This window comes from Lepisma saccharinum, chromosome 28, assembly GCF_977018435.1.
Source record: "Lepisma saccharinum chromosome 28, izLepSacc3.1, whole genome shotgun sequence".
Classification (NCBI taxonomy): domain Eukaryota; kingdom Metazoa; phylum Arthropoda; class Insecta; order Zygentoma; family Lepismatidae; genus Lepisma; species Lepisma saccharinum.
Genome location: NC_139256.1, coordinates 33,761,399 through 33,780,745, shown reverse-complemented (window position 1 = coordinate 33,780,745; position 19,347 = coordinate 33,761,399). Strand labels below are relative to the sequence as shown.

At 35.1% G+C, this 19,347-nt stretch overlaps 1 protein-coding gene across 2 annotated transcripts in view; it reads left to right on the top strand.

The window, feature by feature from the left end:
• arg (arginase) overlaps nucleotides 1–18,836 on the top strand; it is a 72,962-nt gene extending 54,126 nt beyond the window's left edge. For both annotated transcript variants that reach the window (XM_083114180.1, XM_083114181.1), the window contains 3 exons: nucleotides 2,314–2,370; nucleotides 13,510–13,688; nucleotides 18,429–18,836. In XM_083114180.1, the coding sequence (XP_082970306.1) occupies nucleotides 2,314–2,370; nucleotides 13,510–13,688; nucleotides 18,429–18,658 (466 nt within the window). In that variant the 3' untranslated portion in view covers nucleotides 18,659–18,836. The remainder of the gene's footprint in view (nucleotides 1–2,313; nucleotides 2,371–13,509; nucleotides 13,689–18,428) is intronic.
• Nucleotides 18,837–19,347: the final 511 nt, after the last annotated feature.

The window sequence follows — 19,347 nt, the reverse complement described above, 5'->3', positions numbered from 1 at the left end:
GTGCCAACAACATATTTGTTAAAACACTAAAATAACACACAAACAGCACGATAAAAAACACTTCGGAGTTCTTCCAAGCTTTCAGGGCCTCCCCTATGGCACAGTGGTAGCGTCATTGCCTTGTAATCAAGGGGTCCCAGGTTCGATACCCGGTGGAGGCACAAGTGGTTCGGATCCCACTTTAAACTGTAGGTCCAGTCCTGATTAGCCTTACTGTGCTTAAAGTGGACTTAAAACTCAAAACAAATCAAATCAAATCTTCCAAGCTTTCGACTCCTACACTGGTGCAGTGTAACGACAACGTCTACTCCGTCTCTCCTCGACCAGCCCTGAAGATGACTCCGTGAAGGAGTTGAAAGCTTGGAAGAACTCCGAAGTGTTTTTTATCGTGCTGTTTGTGTGTTATTTTAGTGTTTTAACAAATATGTACTTATAATATAAACTACAGTAAAACCTCATTAATCTAGACCCCGATAACCCGGACAGGCAACAGGCAACAAAAAAAAGTAGAATGCAAGGTTTTAAATGTGGCTAGAAGTCAACAAGAGAACTTCCCAAAGAAAAAGCGGTCAACCAGTGATGAAATTGTTTCCCGCAGACTTTGTACTGTACTGTATAGTGTATTTAGGCCTATGTCCTTTAAATACACCATAATATATGTGTTTTGTTGCTATAAGCGGAGTTTTAATGCACTTTCTACTGTTCTTTTAGGTTATTACAGTTAATCCGGGCTTTCGTTAAACCGGTCAACTTAGTCTGGATCAACGAGGTTTTACTGTATTAATGTACTGATTACACAGAGTAAAATCTAAAACCACAATTAGTGTGCTATAGGCTTACAGCTAAAACAAAGTCACGCATGTTGTTTGGACAGTAGATATTTCTTTAAGTTTAATTTGTATGTTGCAGGATGGAGTTCACCTCCATTCTCAAATCGTTGTGACTATGAAAGATGAATAATCACTGGGCCAACTAGAGAAAGGTTGAGTTAACATTGGTTGGCTAATTGAAGTTGCTGTTACTTTATTCCAACAGTTGTTTCCAATGCTTGCCCAACTATGGAAAACTACTTTCTCCTGTTACGCCCACATTCAAGAGTTGCTGTAAATTCTAGTGTAAAATAAATGACAAGTGACAGCATTACTTGGGTCTAGTGCCACCTTAAGAGTATATGATTCAACAATGAAGTAAGACAATTGTTTTTTCCCTCCTGTTTTGCCAACGAAAACTGCTCGTTTGCTCATCTGGAGTAACTGTTTGACATGCGAAGATGTTTTTGTCATCACAAATAGAACAATATCATATCATGCTATGCCACCTCTTTTTGTGAGAGACATGGTGACGTAACGCTTGGTTCATTGGGTTTATTTTACTTCACTTTTCTGCCACTTTTGGCTAATCGCAAGATGAGGATGAATGATGGTATGGTAAAATTCATGTAAGGAACATTTACAAAGAACATAATTTGCCAGGCTGGGATTCGCCCAGGTCCCCTAGCTTCAAAGCACACTGTGCTAACCAATCTGCCACAGAGGTCGGCAGGTTTCTCTCTCTCTTAAGTCGTACATGTACGATATATAAGATATACTAGATATAGTGCCAAACATGTAAGATGTACGACTTAAGAGAGAGAGAAATGCGATATTTAAACACACGAGAGAAACAGGACATGACATAGAGTGGGATGAGGCTAAGCAGATAGGAAGGGAGAAGAGAATGCTAGTGAGAAAATGGAAGGAAGCCAAGGAAATAGAGATGAAAGGTGAAGAAGACACAATGAACTGGAATGGGAGACTGAAGTTAAACAAAAAATGGAAGAAGGTGTTAGAAAGAGTGGAAAGGACAAGAGAGAAAGAGGAGAGGAGAAGGAAGAAAATGAAGGAAAAAGAGCGTGAGATATAAAGCCCAACCACATTCTATATGGAAGTAAATATGTTTAGCCTTTTAGGTGAAAGTACAGTTGATAAAGTGAAAGCCACCTGCTAGAAAGTTCCAGAACAACTTTCTAATAGTCTGGAGGGAGTAATGTTTTGTGTATATATAATGCCCTGTTTTGAATCTTGTTACTTTTGTACTTGATACAGAGTCTGAAGAAGACCTTGCTAGAAGGTTGAAACGTTACGTTTAGTTTATGTTTTTAATAAAATAAATTACTGCCTTGGTCAGCATATTTATTTTTTCATAATCTATATTTGCTGTTTTCCTCATCAACATTAAACCGATCTCTCAGTTACAAAATTTCTTCTTCTCTTTTCACCTAAAATTATCTAAATAGATATCTTATCCACTTAAAATGTAATTCTTCATTTTCAGATTAACATCAACAGAGATTGCATATATTGGGCTTCGTGACGTTGATCATTATGAAAGGTATGTATAATAAGTGTAAGTAAAACTAATTACAAAACATTAAGATAGGGTGACATGATTTTCAGAACTCGAATACCCAAAGCTTATTAGCAGTGAATTATTATCCTATTTCCGAAAAATTTATAAATATTCAACTGAACTTTTACTCATCCAATATATCCATAAATAACATGTCATTTTGCACAAAATTCTTCCATTTCATTATTGATTGATTTACATTCTTTACTTCGCTTTTTTGCCACTCTTGGCTAATCACAAAGATGGTTAAAATGGTGATATGATAAAATGGATGAAGGGACAATCACAAACACACATAGACACACACCAGAGCCTCATTAGTCCGCAAAATGCAGTCCACGCAGTGGTATGCGGTGCTAAATCAGGCAGGTGAACAGGTCACCTGCACTTGCTTCCCCCCACCCCGTGGGTGTCTTAATATAATACAGTAAATTAAGTAAAATTCAACCCTTACTGAACTAAACCAAATTGTCAGAAGTGACAAACATGAGGCACATTAAAATTATATGACAATAATAATTTTCTAGCAAATATGATATAATATAAAGACATTAAAAACAAATTTGTTGAAGCGCAACAAAGCAAAAATTGATAAAAGCAATTTATGAGCAATTTGAGAAAAAAATAATGTTTCATTTCTTTATTCCTAGATTTTAAGTTGCCGTTTTTTTTGTTTTTTTTTCATAGGGTTGAGTATTCTTGTAATTCAGACGCCCTCAATGCAATAATGGCATAGAAATGGCTTAGTTTTTTCATGACATCTGCTAGATTTGAATAAGTTGTTAATGTGACAAAACCCGAACTGTTTCAAACGCCTTCTCAGGAACAAACAAGGACAACAATATAATTTGCCACTGGAAGAATATCCAGTTAATCATTTTACAGAGTTGTAGTAACTCATTTGGAAATGCCTTGTGTATGATTGCGTTTTAGTTTTTAATACAGTTAGGATAAGTGTTGGTTTGTTGTATTTTCTGCAAAGTTCAATGAACTAAAGACTTTCGTCTTCAGACTGTCGATCATACAACACTCCCAACATTCACTTTCTTGTGCCGCTGAGTGCCTTGAAACGTTGGTCTTGGGGCTGATGGAACAAGTGGGCTGGAGCTGTTCCCTCGGAAGCTATTTCACAGCATTTAGCCAAGAAAACTTAAGGCATTTAGCATACGCTTAGACTGTAGAAGATTTTTCCAGTTCGTTATGAATGAGATTAGGAAATTATAGACTTACTTCATCAAAAAGTATCACTGTGATGGAATTTAAACTTCAGCACAAGCAAAAATTCGAAGAAAAGTGAATCCGCTATATGTCTCGGAGGGAACAGATATGGAGTTCAGCTTCCGTGGTGGGACCGTGGGGATCGTTTACCTTCGCGTGTGGTCAGAAATACTCGGCGTCAGACAGTAGAGGGTGAAAAAGATGAGGCTGTCTATGCTATGGGGTAGGTGAAGTAAACAAACGTCCAGCCACGGTGAAAGGTTTTCTTAGGCGTTACTTTTGGAAACATTGACTTCGGGAGAAAGAGGTGTTCTTATTATGTTAATATAAATGATTTAAATAGCTCAAAAGGGCGATAAGTATGAGGAAACAGCATGTTCCCTCCGTTCTATGGGGCGACCGCCACTGAGTCCATGGTGTACTATGTGGAAGAGACGTACATTCTTATGTCCAAAAAAAGGATTACTTCTTACACCTCCATTTTATCATTATTTTTATCAATATAAACATATAATTTATATCTTCTAGTTTTGGAAAGTGTAAATGCAGTTTCTTTTCAAAGGTAAAACCCACTGCAATCATCTAGTATTAACATTAATTAAGGAGGATAATGAATGATTTATATTTTTCATGGAACATTTGAAATTTTATATTGGATTGGTGGAATTTTGGTTATTGGTATCAGTAAATGTATAATTAATACATTATCACTATAAGCAAAAATTTCATATCAGTCCCTAATTTTTAACAATCAGTGAAGGAGTGTAAATAAGAAAGTGCATAACTTCAAAATTTGCACATGGGTCAATCCATATGAAATCATACAACCTGGTTGCTTGACCATTTTTAAAAAAGTTTATTTTTTGAGTGGTGTGAGCCTCATATATTGACAGTTCAGAACCACTCTTATTTTATTTTTACTATCACCGATTTGAAGATGGCGGGCAGTTTTTTATCATGGCGCGCGTCATTTTCTCCATTCGTAAGCATCAGCGGCAACTTTTTTTTCTCAGCTCTGGTAAGTCCTACAACAATGAGACAAAATCTGTAATGTTAAGCACATTATTGGCTACAATTATATTTCTGTGTAATTTTCTAAATATTATTCTTTCATAATCAATTTTAAGGTTAAAATTGTGTATTTTAATCGCTCAAAATGACATTTTAGGACATTTTTTTGAGGGGGAAGGCAGTTTGCTTGACACTTGAATTTTTTTGCGCAAGTACCTGTGTACCAATAGAGTACGTCAAAATTATTTTAAGCTTGAGACTTTAATATTTGTTTTTCTACAGGGTCATAAACATGTACTTTTTGTTAAAAAATTCCAAGTTCAGGGTTAAATATCTCTGGTGGGCAGTTGTTTAAAAATCTGAAATTTGTACACAATACAGTACTTCAGGATAAGTAAGTTCAGTAAAAAATTTGAGTTTGAGATTTAATTGGTTTAGGAGATGAGTCATTCCATGCCAAATCAACACAGATATGTGCAATTTTTAACCTGACCATCTCCGATTTTCATGAAATTTGGGGAGTTGAAACTATGCATGGAACTTAGTAACTATGAAAAATTTTAGTCTCGTGCGTCTTGTAATTGTTAAATTATTCAAGGTCAAAGTTAGCATAAATTGCCCTTTTTGAGCCCGCTTAGCTATACTAAATCTGCTGTAACTCCGCCTCTATTTTGCATAGGAAGCTCAAATAAAGCTTATTGTACAGGGAATTGAACAATCTTTCCAGTGATATATAACAAACCTACCTTTGGATAAAAATATAATTTTGTCACGTGACCTTGACTTTTGATCTTTAATATCTCAAAACATGTCATCACCAAAAATCATAAAAAAAATATATTTGGTCCCTCATACCATACTCTAAAACATATCAAAAAATCATTCTGGGACTGCAATGCGATCAGAAGATACAAAATAATATGTGTAACTATGTGACTGATAAAAGCCCCCATTACATGAACTATGAAGAGTCAAATGTCCCTTAACACCCCCTACAAAATGTGAAGGAATTATCCTGGGTATAATTGGTCATAAAATAAATAGGTTAGGCACAGGGAGATCCCTAGCCGTGTGTGTCAAGCGCAGATCCGGCATATTGTTGACCGCCATATTGAATTCAACGCAAAAATTTTAAAGGAAAGGGGGTGATGTGATATATCAAATGAGGCTAGAATTTCACGAGAAATGAAGTGACGAAGGTTTATCCAACATATATTTAACCAGCAAAAATTTATTACTGCATGCTTGTAACAATTTTCTTCTTTTCGAGGTGTTAAAAACAAAGCATTGGAATGCTCCTAACGTGTGAGGAACTCTTCGAGATCACGCTGACATCTTGGGAGAGAAAGAAGTATACGCACCATTGCATATGATTTTAATCAACTACATTCACCAAATAGTTGAATAGTGAAGAATATTGGGAAAAGTATCTCAAACAATTACGTGAAACTTCCTTTGGAATGAAAAATTCTTCAGTGACGAGGCTAATTTTTATGTTCACGGTGAAGTTAATAAAAATAATATGCAATACCTGTGATTTGCTCAGTCGCATGGTTGTTGCTGGTAAGCTAATTATGTGGTATAATGTATGGCGAACGGAAATGGTTGGTCCATATTCATCAACGGAGCCTTAAATGGTGAGGGCTTCTTGGATTTGTTAAGTGAACAGGTTTTTTCACCCTTGCTTACGGGATATGGCACTTTTCGAGAGTTTTGAAACAGGACAGAGTGTGACCACACTATGTAGACATTTTTGCAATTTCTTCATGGTAATTTTCTAGGTAGATTGATGGGCAGACGGGGATCTATTAAAAGGCCTGCACATTCCCCAGATCTAACATCTTAGGAGGACTTTTACCTTCAGAAACATTTGAAGGGAATGGTGCATGCACTAAAAGTCCGTGATATTGACCATCTGAGAGAAGGCATAGTTGCTGCTTGCGATGTTGTTGCACATGCTACATTGCCAAATGTTCTATGCGAGTGTGAGAGACGTCAACGAGTGTGCTCACAGGAACATTGACATTATAATGTGCATATATCGTAAGTGAAAGATATGTGTATAACTTTTTGCTGGCGTAAGATACGTTGGAAAATCCTTCGTCACTTCATTTTTCATGAAATTCTAGCCTCATTTGATATATCACATCACCCCCTTTCCTTTGAAATATTTGCGTTGAATTCAATATGGCGGTCAACAATATGCCGGACTTGCGCTTGACACACACGGCTAGGGATCTCCCTGTGCCTAACCTATTTCTTTCATGTCCAATTATACCCAGAATAACTCCTTCACATTTTGTAGGGAGTGTTAAGGGACATTTGACTCTTATAGGACTAGTGCAACAGAGGAATGTGTTTTCAGTGATACTAATTATGGTGTGAGTGAAGTGAGTGATACTAGCAAAACTGTGCATAAGGGCAATGTAACCACAATAAAAGGAAATGGTGAAAATGAAGAAACAATTGAAAACAATAAAGGTACCCTTCGAAAATCTACGAGGGAGAAAAAAGTACCAAAAACACATGATAATACTTTTTTATGGGTAAAGTAACTGGAACACTGAATGGTATGGTAAGCTCTAAAAAGTCAGAAACCTTGAACATATTTCATCAAAATGTTCAAGGCTTAAATACGGATAAGAAAATGATGTTAGAAATCCACCTATCAAATTTCTCAGAAAAAATAGATGCAATATGCCTCACAGAACATTGGCTAAAACAAGAACAACTCAAATATATAAATATCCCATGTTATAATCTCATATGTAGTTATGCTAGGCCAACCATAAGTAGGGGAGGGTCATGTATATATGTAAAGAATGACATAGAGGCAAATGAGTGCACAAAATTTTTACATCTAAATTTAGAAAAACATTTCGAAGCATGCGTAATGGAATTACCAAAACATAAACTGGTTATTGTATGTGTATATAGAACCCCAGACAGCGACTTAAAAATATTCAGAAAACACCTGGATATCATCTTAAATTACTACCAACAGAGTAACAAACTTGTAGCAGTTATTGGCGATCTAAATATAGACTTTCTAAAAGGAAATCTAAACAATAATTTAAACACACTCCTTAACATGTATAATTTAGAACACATGGTCAAGCAACCCACAAGAATCACCAAATACACAGAAAGTGCACTTGACCAAATACTCATAAACCAACACCTATGTAACTGTGAGACATCTGTATTTGACACAGGTTTCTCTGACCATCAAGCTCAAACGTTTTCTTTATCACCAACCACAGTGACTAATCCAAAACACAGCACCAAAAATGAAACACAAGTTGTAAGCAGAAGGTCATTCAGCAAACAAAATATTAATTATTTTCATTATTTATTAAGCAAAGAAACGTGGAGTGATATTCATGAGTCCAATGATACAGATGAAGCATATAAGTCATTTCTAAAAACGTTCACTTATTATTTCGAAATAGCTTTTCCCAAGAAACAAGTTAGAACTTCAGCAACCCAAAAGAATCACTGGATAACACCTGGAATTATTAAATCTAGTGAAAGAATGAGATATCTAAGCAGAATCAGAAAAGATGGAGATGCCACAGCTGATTTTGAAACATATTTCCACAAGTACAAGTCAATCTATAGGAAAATAATAAAAAAGGCTAAGCAAATGCACAATGAGAATACCATCATAAATTCCGAAAATAAATCTAAAACAATGTGGCAAATTGTAAACACAGAGCTACATGGAGGCAGAAAAAGAAAAGAAAATATTGCACTACAACATAATTCTGAGACTGTAAAGGAACCTCTCGAAGTTGCAACATTATTAAATGAATACTATGCAAATGTTGCGAAAATGTACTCCACCCCCAACACTAGTACCAGTCACAACACAAACAACTTAAAGAAATTAGGAACGTGCACCAAAACAATGTACTTGCATCCAGCAACTACTATGGAGGTTGAAAAAATCGTACAGAAACTCAGACCTACTTGGTCGTGTAGTGTAGATGAAATCCCCACTTATGTTGTCAAACAATGCAAAGAATATATTGCAATCCCACTGTGCCACATAATCAATTTGTCCTTCACCACAGTAGTTTTTCCACAAAAGCTGAAGGAAGCAAAAGTAATTCCAATATACAAGAAAGGAGATAGAAACAACTTAACCAACTACAGACCAATATCTCTCCTCTCCCCATTCTCGAAAATTTTAGAAGCTACCATGAACAATCGAATTGCATCATTTTTAGAAAAACAACAACTTATTTCAAATACTCAGCATGGCTTCCGCAAAGGGAAATCAACTGAATCTGCTGTTTTTCAATATTTGGAATATATAAGAGAAACATTAGACAAAACGGGACAATGCACGGGACTCTTTCTAGATCTAACAAAAGCCTTCGACCTAGTACCCCATAAAAAACTATTACAAAAAATAAAACATTATGGCATAAGAGGCATCGCACATGATTGGCTCACATCCTATCTTAGCAATCGTATGCAAATAGTCGAGATTATCCACAGAAAGGATGACGGTGTGCAATCTAGCTTTGTCTCAAAACCCTGCACAATATCAAGTGGAGTTCCACAAGGTTCTATTATTGGACCATTACTCTTCTTAATATATATTAATGATTTGCCAATAAATTTAAATTCAGCAAAAACAACTCTTTATGCAGATGATACAAGTGTAGCCATCACCGGTGGTAAGGAACAAACCCTTAACTCTAATATCAAACATGTAACAATCAAACTCAGCAAATGGTTTTCTGACAATAATTTAGTATTAAACAGCAGCAAAACTGTGGCTGTCAATTTCCATCACACAAGGAATAAAATGATAAATGAACCAAATGTTACATTAGGTAATATGACAGTAAATCACGTTAAAACAGTCAAATTCCTGGGAGTATGGATTCATGAAAGCTTAAAATGGGACCCACACATAGATCACCTCTCCGCAAAACTAGGTAAAATTATATTTGGCATTAATACACTGAAAACAATATCAAACTTAGAAACATTGAAAATACTATATTACACCATGTTTCAATCTTTATTAACATATGGTATAATCTTCTGGGGAAATTCCACTAATAGTAATAAAATTTTTGTGCTGCAAAAGAAAATTGTCAGAATAATAGCAGGAGCTAAGAGAAATACACCCTGCAGAAGACTGTTTAAAAATTTAGGCATATTACCCTCACCATGCTTGTATATACTTCATCTGCTGATGTATGTAAAAACTGACTTAGATTCCTTCAAATGTAACAACTCCTCACATAACTATTATACAAGGAATGGCAGCAACCTCACAATACCATCACACAACACCACATTATTTGAGAAAGGACCTAAATACATGGCTGTTCACTGTTTCAATAACCTTCCAAGTGACATAAAAATAATACAATCAGCTACCTCATATAAAAAGCATGTAAAAAAATACCTATTAGATCATTGTTTTTATTCTGTTAAAGAGTACCTGACAATAAATTGCAAATTGTCACATCCTAAATGAACTCCTAGGACATGTATATGTATGTATTGATTTTATCTATTGTATGTATGTGAATTAATGTAAACCTTGCAACTAACAGCAAGAACAAGGAGAATCAATTATAATGTAATCAATGTTTTTTAAATGTTATGTATAATATCTTCATACTTGTACCTATTTGAAAATAATTATTAACTGTAATGTGCTGACATGTTCCATACCATGTGTGGAAAACAACCACTGTACAATGGTCAAAGGAATGAAATAAATCATATCATATCATATCATATCATAGTTCATGTAATGGGGGTTTTTATCAGTCACATAGTTACATATATTATTTTGTATCTTCTGATCCCATTGCAGTCCCAGAATTATTTTTTGATATGGTTTAGAGTATGGTATGAGGGACCAAATATATTTTTTTTTATGATTTTTGGTGATGACATGTTTTGAGATATTAAAGGTCAAAAGTCAAGGTCATGTGACAAAATTATATTTTTATCCAAAGGTAGGCTTGTTATATATCACTGGAAAGCTTGTTCAATTCCCTGTACAATAAGCTTTATTTGAGCTTCCTAGGCAAAATAGTGGCGGAGTTACAGCAGATTTAGTATAGCTAAGCGGGCTCAAAAAGGGCAATTTATGCTAACTTTGACCTTGAATAATTTAACAATTACAAGATGCACGAAACTAAAAATTTTCATAGTTACTGAGTTCCAGGCATAGTTTCAACTCCCCAAATTTCATGAAAATCGGAGATGGTCAGGTCAAAGGCTGTGTTGATTTCGCATGGAATGACTCAGATACAAAACTCGTGAAAAATTCAACATTTTGCATTAAATATGGCATGTCTAATTTCATTTCTTATTAACATTTTGTGTTGAAATTCTGCAAACTGTAATTTGGAATGCCAATGAACAACATTACAATCCTGAAATGGCTCTGCAATAAAGTATATATACGAGAGCGTGCTGAAAAGTAACGCTTCCTATGTTTTTATTTTCTTTGTTACCTTGCAAACGCATTTTGGATTTTGAGCAACCATACATTGCAATTATAAGACTTTCCACCTTCTCCATTGAAGGTTTCAAACTTCTATCGGCAGGGGGTGCTGAACTATTGCGAGGAAAATGTCAGCATGTAACCATGCAATGTTGGTGAAGCGCCTGAAGTAGCGTGCCGTGATCGAGTTTATAACCGCAGAAAATGTGCTACAAATTGACATTCATCTGAGACTGAGGGAATATTATGGGGATGAATGTGTAGACATCAGTACTGTGCGATCTTGAGTTTATCATGCTCTTAAAGAAAACCCCAGCTGAACACGATTCCGATGACCTCCATCAGTACTAGTTCCTGGCCTTTCACTCCATTCTCTCACATAGCTGAGATTTTTTCAGCTGTGGGTTTTCTTTAAGAGCATGATAAACTCAAGATCGCACAGTACTGATGTCTACACATTCATCCCCTTAATATTCCCTCAGTCTCAGATGAATGTCAATTTGTAGCACATTTTCTGCGGTTATAAACTCGATCACGGCAAGCTACTTCAGGCGCTTCACCAACATTGCATGGGTACATGCTGACATTTTCCTCGCAATAGTTCAGCACCCCCTGCCGATAGAAGTTTGAAACCTTCAATGGAGAAGGTGGAAAGTCTTATAATTGCAATGTATGGTTGCTCAAAATCCAAAATGCGTTTCCAAGGTAACAAAGAAAATAAAAACATAGGAAGCGTTACTTTTCAGCACGCCCTCGTATATATACTTTATTGCAGAGCCATTTCAGGATTGTAATGTAGTTCATTGGCATTCCAAATTACAGTTTGCAGAATTTCAACACAAAATGTTAATAAGAAATGAAATTAGACATGCCATATTAATGCAAAATGTTGAATTTTTCACGAGTTTTGTATCTCCTAAACCAATTAAATCTCAAACTCAAAATTTTTACTGAAGTTACTTATCCTGAAGTACTGTATTGTGTACAAATTTCAGATTTTTAAACAACTGCCCACCAGAGATATTTAACCCTGAACTTGGAATTTTTTAACAAAAAGTACATGTTTATGACCCTGTAGAAAAACAAATATTAAAGTCTCAAGCTTAAAATAATTTTGACGTACTCTATTGGTACACAGGTACTTGCGCAAAAAAAATTCAAGTGTCAAGCAAACTGCCTTCCCCCTCAAAAAAATGTCCTAAAATGCCATTTTGAGCGATTAAAATACACAATTTTAACCTTAAAATTTATTATGAAAGAATAATATTTAGAAAATTACACAGAAATATAATTGTAGCCAATAATGTGCTTAACATCACAGATTTTGTCTCATTGTTGTAGGACTTACCAGAGCTGAGAAAAAAAAGTTGCCGCTGATGCTTACGAATGGAGAAAATGACGCGCGCCATGATAAAAAACTGCCCGCCATCTTCAAATCGGTGATAGTAAAAATAAAATAAGAGTGGTTCTGAACTGTCAATATATGAGGCTCACACCACTCAAAAATAAACTTTTTAAAAAATGTTCAAGCAACCAGGTTGTATGATTTCATATTCATTGACCCACATGTGATTTCAAACCACACTTCTGAATATCACTTATGGGAAGTTCACACTTCAAGTCTGCATTTGGCTACCACTGTGTATATATACTATAAATGTGAATTCACTATAGGTGAATCACATGTAAAGAATATGCAATTGTAGAAATAAAAAGGAAAACTATAAAATAGATAAGGTCGAAATTTAAAATATAAAGAAAGAATACTAGCATTGTTCTAATAACCAAAATAACATTTCATGTGCAATAAAACATTTAGTTTCTTGCATTACTAATAATTGGTCATTAATGCAGTTACTTTTCATATATCAGTGTGCAAATATATAATTCATTGATTGATTAGGTTTATTTTACTTCACTTTTCTGCCACCTTTGTCTAATTGCGAAGATGAGGATGAGTGATGATTTGACAAAACTGATGAAGGGGCTTTTCATGCCCAGGCAAAGATTCGAACCTGGGACCCTTGGAATCATAGTATCCTATCTAACCACTCTGCCATAGGGGTTGGCACAAATATATAAATTATACCTAGAATTACAATGTATGCAAAATCAATAAGCAAAAATTTGTGAATCTTGTGAAAAAAAATACTTTATTCACTCATCAGCTATGTGTGTGTGTGTGTGTGTGTGTGTGTGTGTGAGAGAGAGAGAGAGAGAGAGAGAGAGAAAGAGATTGAAATTGATATTCTTTAGAAGAAATATAGAATTCATGCATTTGTTTACATGTAAGAAGAAAATTACATTTACAAATATATTTATTTTGTGTGTGTTAAGATGTTTTGTTCATTTTTTTTAAAAGAAAGTATTCAGATACAACAAAGTAAACTTTTCAATTAATTCAGGCTGATAATAGAGAAATTTAATATTAAAACCTTTTGCATGGAAGAGGTCCAGAAGTACGGCATCAATGAAGTTGTTTGCAGAGCTCTTGATAGCATAAAAGCTGACAAAAACTCTCTCCACGTGAGCTTTGATATAGATGCTTTGGACTATTTAGAAGCTCCTAGCACCGGTACTTCAGGTAAACCATATTATATTGCACTAGCTATGTTTTTTTGACCTATCTTATGTTAAATATAATTTTCCTGCATCAGTCACATATATGTATCCATAATACATTTAGTAAGTCTAACGTACAGCTACAGTACATGAACAGTAGATAAAGTATAAGTAGAGGCATGCATATTGCGTATTTGACGAAAACTCGAAATGTGAAATAACACATTGTAATGTTAATTTGTCATGTTTCTGAAAGGTGTGAGAAAGGTGTGAGGTACATTTTCCTACCCTGTCTTGTCATGAAATGATGCGAAATGAACTGTAAAATGCGAAATAGTCAAACACGAAATTTAGAGTCTATTTAATGAAACAACACTTTCTGAAGTTTGAATTATCCTGCAAGTTATGAAATTCACGGAAAATTAATTCTGCTGTAAATATTTGAGAAGCAAAAATTGACCTTTTTTATATGTGAACAAACTTAATACTGTTAACTATATGTGCTTTAAAAAAGAAGCGATATGTTTATTTTGTGTAATAAGTGCAGTTTTTAAATCAAATTTAAGATTATATTCACAATTTTAAAACTAAAATGTCATTTTATATACCGCTTTTGATCTGATTTTTCACCGCTATAACACCGAAATTTTATTTTATTTAACACTTTTGAACCTGAAATTGACTCTGCTTTTGTACCGAAATTTTGCTTTTTTATTTACCAAAAATATGTGCCTCTAAGTATAAGTGAAAATATTCTCTTCAATATTATATTTAATCTGGTATGTAGTGTATTTGACTTAACCCTAGAGAGTATATGTGGAAAATCAGAAATGCTAAAGCTAAGGAGTAGTCACTTTGCTTTAGAATTTTGCAATTATAATTGGCTAATAATATAAATTTGCTTCTTGTACTATTAGTAATAAAATAAAAACTTTTTGACATGGTAGTTACATTTAAAACAGCAATTTGTTTGGTATTCTCCACCTATTGCTTTGGAACAATGGCTGAAAAATATTTTGGTAATCCTCCTTTCCTTTCATGGTATCACAGGTTGTTCGGAAGTGTGATAGATGGATGCTGTGCCATGAGTTGTCTAAAGCAGCAAAATCACATTTTTTAGTTTTGTTTTGCATAACACAATTGTCTTTTCCTTGTCAAAACAAAAAAATAGATGTGGCAAATTTGCTTACGCTAGAGGTAATGTTTCGTCAGAACAAATACGCAGATAAAATAATAACAAATAATTTGTCAACTGGACAGAAATTCAACCCAGACAGTATCACTCCCTCCCCAGTTCAAGGCCAATTGAAGGTACTGAGTGTGCCAAGAATACCATGTGGTAAGGGGAGATACCTTTTTGTAATTACGCGTCAACAATTTGACGAAGCTATAGCTTTCCAGGGTTAACATGGTGTCTGTAAACATAACTGTCCATTCTTCTTGATTAACAATTTTTATTTATATCTATTTGAAAATGTAAACATAGTTGCCGGGGAGATGTTTGTTTGGTCATGCCTTGGGATTAGTTGGGGGGGGGGGTTCTCCTATGGTTTAATATGGTGACAATGAGACAACTGCTAGTGGGGGGGATTCCATCCCCCTTCATATCTTGAGATAATATGAAAATTAAACCAATATTGTAAAAGTATTACAAGTCTGTAGAATGTATTGAGAAATATTAGTCTCATTACTAGCATATATAGCTCTTAGAAACTAAATACACAACAATAAAAGATATAATTGTATCTTAACCCAGACAGAAGTTATTGGTATCAGTTGTATATGTATGATGTAATATGAACTTTTCAAAGATAAAAACCATAGTTTATTATATTTAAATGCTTATCAGTTATGTACTTAATAGCACAATAACATATGTAATAATTTTCTTGCAATTTACAGAAGGATGTGTTCATGTTCACAATTTCTTCTTATATCTTTTGTTGTGGTGCTTTTATATTTATGAATAGTTTTACAATTTCTAAATTTGATTCTAGATTCTCCTGTAATTTTCAAAATAGTACTTATTTTGTTTAAACTTTGAATTAACAAACCCTATGTACAGGACTCGAAAAATCCCGGTCGCCAGGTCGCCATGGCGACTAAATATTTCAGCCTGGCGACTGTGATCTTTTTCTGTAATATGTATGAAATTTTGATGATTCTAAGTTCAAATTGCAGTTAGCAATTTTTTTTTATCAACGTTGTGAACATTCCCTAGAGTCAGTAACAATTTCTTACCCTTTGCCTTCTATTTCCTGCTTTCTCAAATAATTTAGCGATGTTTTGAATACCGTGATGCTCATCTTATACAGAATGTTTCAAAAGTCGCACAACCCAAACTTTGGAAATGTATATCATGAAAACCGTAAGAGATATTTACACCGGGTTTTCTGCATTATAAAGCCTCATCCATTGAGATATTTGTCAATGCTTAAAATTATCTGCTCACTCCATAAAGAAAATTATATAAATTAATAACTGACGGAAAGCAGCACTCAATTTTTCCCAGAAATGAACTTCTGAGTAAGAAAAATATGTAAGAAATTATCGAAGGGTCATAATTAGCAGTGGCGTAGTATGGGCATTTCGGGTGGGAACGCCAAGCCCGAAGGAAAGGTCGGCCCTTTTTTGGTTAATAATTTACTTATGGAATTAGTCGCCACAGGTGTTGTTTATTTGCCTGAAGTCAGCTGGGTTTGCAATAAAGCATCATCATCCATGCAGTTTTTAGCTAGAAAATTAGATGCCTCACTATGCAACATATGTTTTGAACTCTGGTGTTTTATACCTTTCGGCATGACACAAATCATTATAAAACCTACCTGAATCACAAGCCTCTGGACAACAGTAGACGTCATTGTTGTGAATGATCCAACTAATGATTGATTTGGTTTATTTTACTTCACTTTTCTACCACTTTTGGTTAATCGCGAATATGAATATGAGTGATGATGATATTGATGAAGGGACACTCACAAAGAACACCCGTGCTCACCCCGGGATTCGAATCACGGGCCTCTGTCGTCTTGGCGCGCTGTGCAAAACACTCTGACACGGAGGTGGGCGGATGATCCAACTATCGTACACTCTACTAACATAACTGTGCCGATTAGTAATTAAGACCACTGTTTATTACGTCTTGAGAATGTTGATAAACATTTTAAAATAATTTTGTCCAGAGACCATTCGATGTTAAGAGTTTTCAAATGAATGCTAAACATTTCGATTGACACAATATTAAGCAGTTACATAATAACTAAAAAATAATAACCCGCAAAACTATTATTTTTTATTATTATTAAGTGGTAGAGCAGCCACAGGCTGAACTTCTACCACGAGGACTTCAGCAACTTATTTGACAAAAACTGTGTTGATCTTTTAGTTTTTAATGCACATCGCTGTTCGTGCGATAAATTATACAATGCAGTGGCCATTAAGAAGTGCTATATTTCAGTTTGGTAAAGTTACGTCAGTCAATATTGCGTATTGTAGCAACACATAGCACGAGTGCGAAGAACCGGGTAGAAATTCTACCGCTGTCCCCTGCTTCAGAAGGCAGGAAGGGTCACGTGAACCAATCACGTAGCCCTCTGCTCCATACGCGGGCGTAAGAGAGAGCATTTGGGCGCGTGCTTTAGAGGTCCAAGCTTTCCCTCCAGAAAGGCAGCAAGGAATATAGGGTCCCGTACGCCGAACCTGCTCGGCGTTCGGCCAGGAAAGGCATTTTAAAAAAATGCTAGAACGAGTGTTGTTAGTGGAGCGTTGCAAGCGCATCGCGAGAAATAGCTATTATAATGCCATGAAGGTCAGACATATATGAAATTAGTCAAGATTTACTTTATATTTACAGCATTTACGCATTTTTTAAATATTAAATCTGGGAACGCCGGGTGTACGGGCGTACTATAACGCTACGCCACTGATAATTAGACATTTGATGACTGATGCCATGTCAGTCTGTCATTTGCGTCCAATATTGGTCATGTGCAACATTTTATGAATTTTTGACTGGCGATTTTATGGGTTGAGTGAAGAGTGCCATTTTTTGGACATATCTCCGTATATGGCAACACTAGCAGGTCGAAATATTGCCAACAGTCGCATGCAGCATGTGTTTATACATTTACGTGAAAAATTGTAAATCAAAATTTTGTTCCGAAATTGGACTCTTGAGAGAATCCTAGGCTGCTCCTGGTTACATTGAATTCTCTTCACTCATTTTCGCCGCCACTGTGCCTGCGTAAAAATTGATTCAGCATGGCATATTTATTGGAGCAGTGCGTGTGCATTGCTGAAGAGTATTTTACAACTCATTCTTACACTCATGTGCAAGAGGTTTTCCAATAAAAGTGTCCTGCTTCTGCTGTACCTCACAAAGCAACTGTTTTACAACCAGCCAAACACCAACAAATGATCCTCTCAAATTGTTCAAGAGTTGGTATTTATTGTTGAAAATCAGTTCTCACATGTTTTCAGCAAATTAACGATTTTTTTTTTAAATAATAATGTAATTACTTTTATGTAGATAAATGCTAACATAAATTTATGAACCCAGTGATCGCCTACAGGATTAGTTTAAATCAGAAAACCCGGTGAAAATATCTCTTAACAATTTCTGATATAGATTTTCAAAGTTCGGATTGCGCGACTTTTGAAACATACTATAGTATGCACAATTGCTAGTAGGTGGTTTCCTGGCGCCTAGCTTTGAGGTAAATTTTTCAAGCACTGCCTATGTATATGTATTCTTTATTTACAGTTCGTGGTGGTCTCACTTTGCGAGAGGGCATACATATCATGGAGGAGGCATTTAAAAGTGGTTCGCTCTCGGCAGTTGACATCATGGAGGTTGACGCAGAGAAAGGTTCGGATTATGAGGTTGCACTCACCATGGAGGCTGCACTGTTTCTCATCAAGGCTGCATGTGGTGCTGTGCGAGGTGGAATTGCACCTCAAGGAGTTACGGATATCCCTAAAGCATCAAAATGATAAATAAAGATGCGTTGACTCCTGCTACCAAGTGCTATGAAAAACAGACACTTGTGTGAATAAAAAGCAGCATTTTACTGTCAGGCAACATGCCATTGAAACTAACGGGTCGATTATGCTGGCTTGAATGTTAGCACAGTATTAAATTGTAGAAATCTCAAATACAAGCATTAACAAGTTAGGCTGAAAACAAATGTTTCTTTTCTGTTTACAACAGTTTGGAAAAGTAATTTATAGTTACTTTGCTCAAAAAAGGAATTAAATTACTTTTACAGTTACCTTACTTTGCATACAATATATGTTGTATAATATGGTTTTTTTTTCACCCATGACCATATAAAATGAACATTAAGAAGTAAAAAATATTAAAGCAAACCCTTATATTTGAAAAACTGCATCATGCAGAACACTTGTTTGTAAGAAATACATATTTCTATTTTTTTTTAGTAAACCAGAATTTTCCTCATTACTGTTAAGGATGTTAAATCATAAATTGGCTTTGACCATTGATACCTTACCAAATATAATATAATTAAGCCTTGTTTCCATATTAAAACCAATAAGTTGCTGACCAAGGCAGTTTATTAAGATAAAAACACTTAACACGGGTCTTCCTCAGACGAAGAACTAAACTAAAATGATGAAATATACTACACACAGAAAGATTACATACACATAGCAGGGTCACA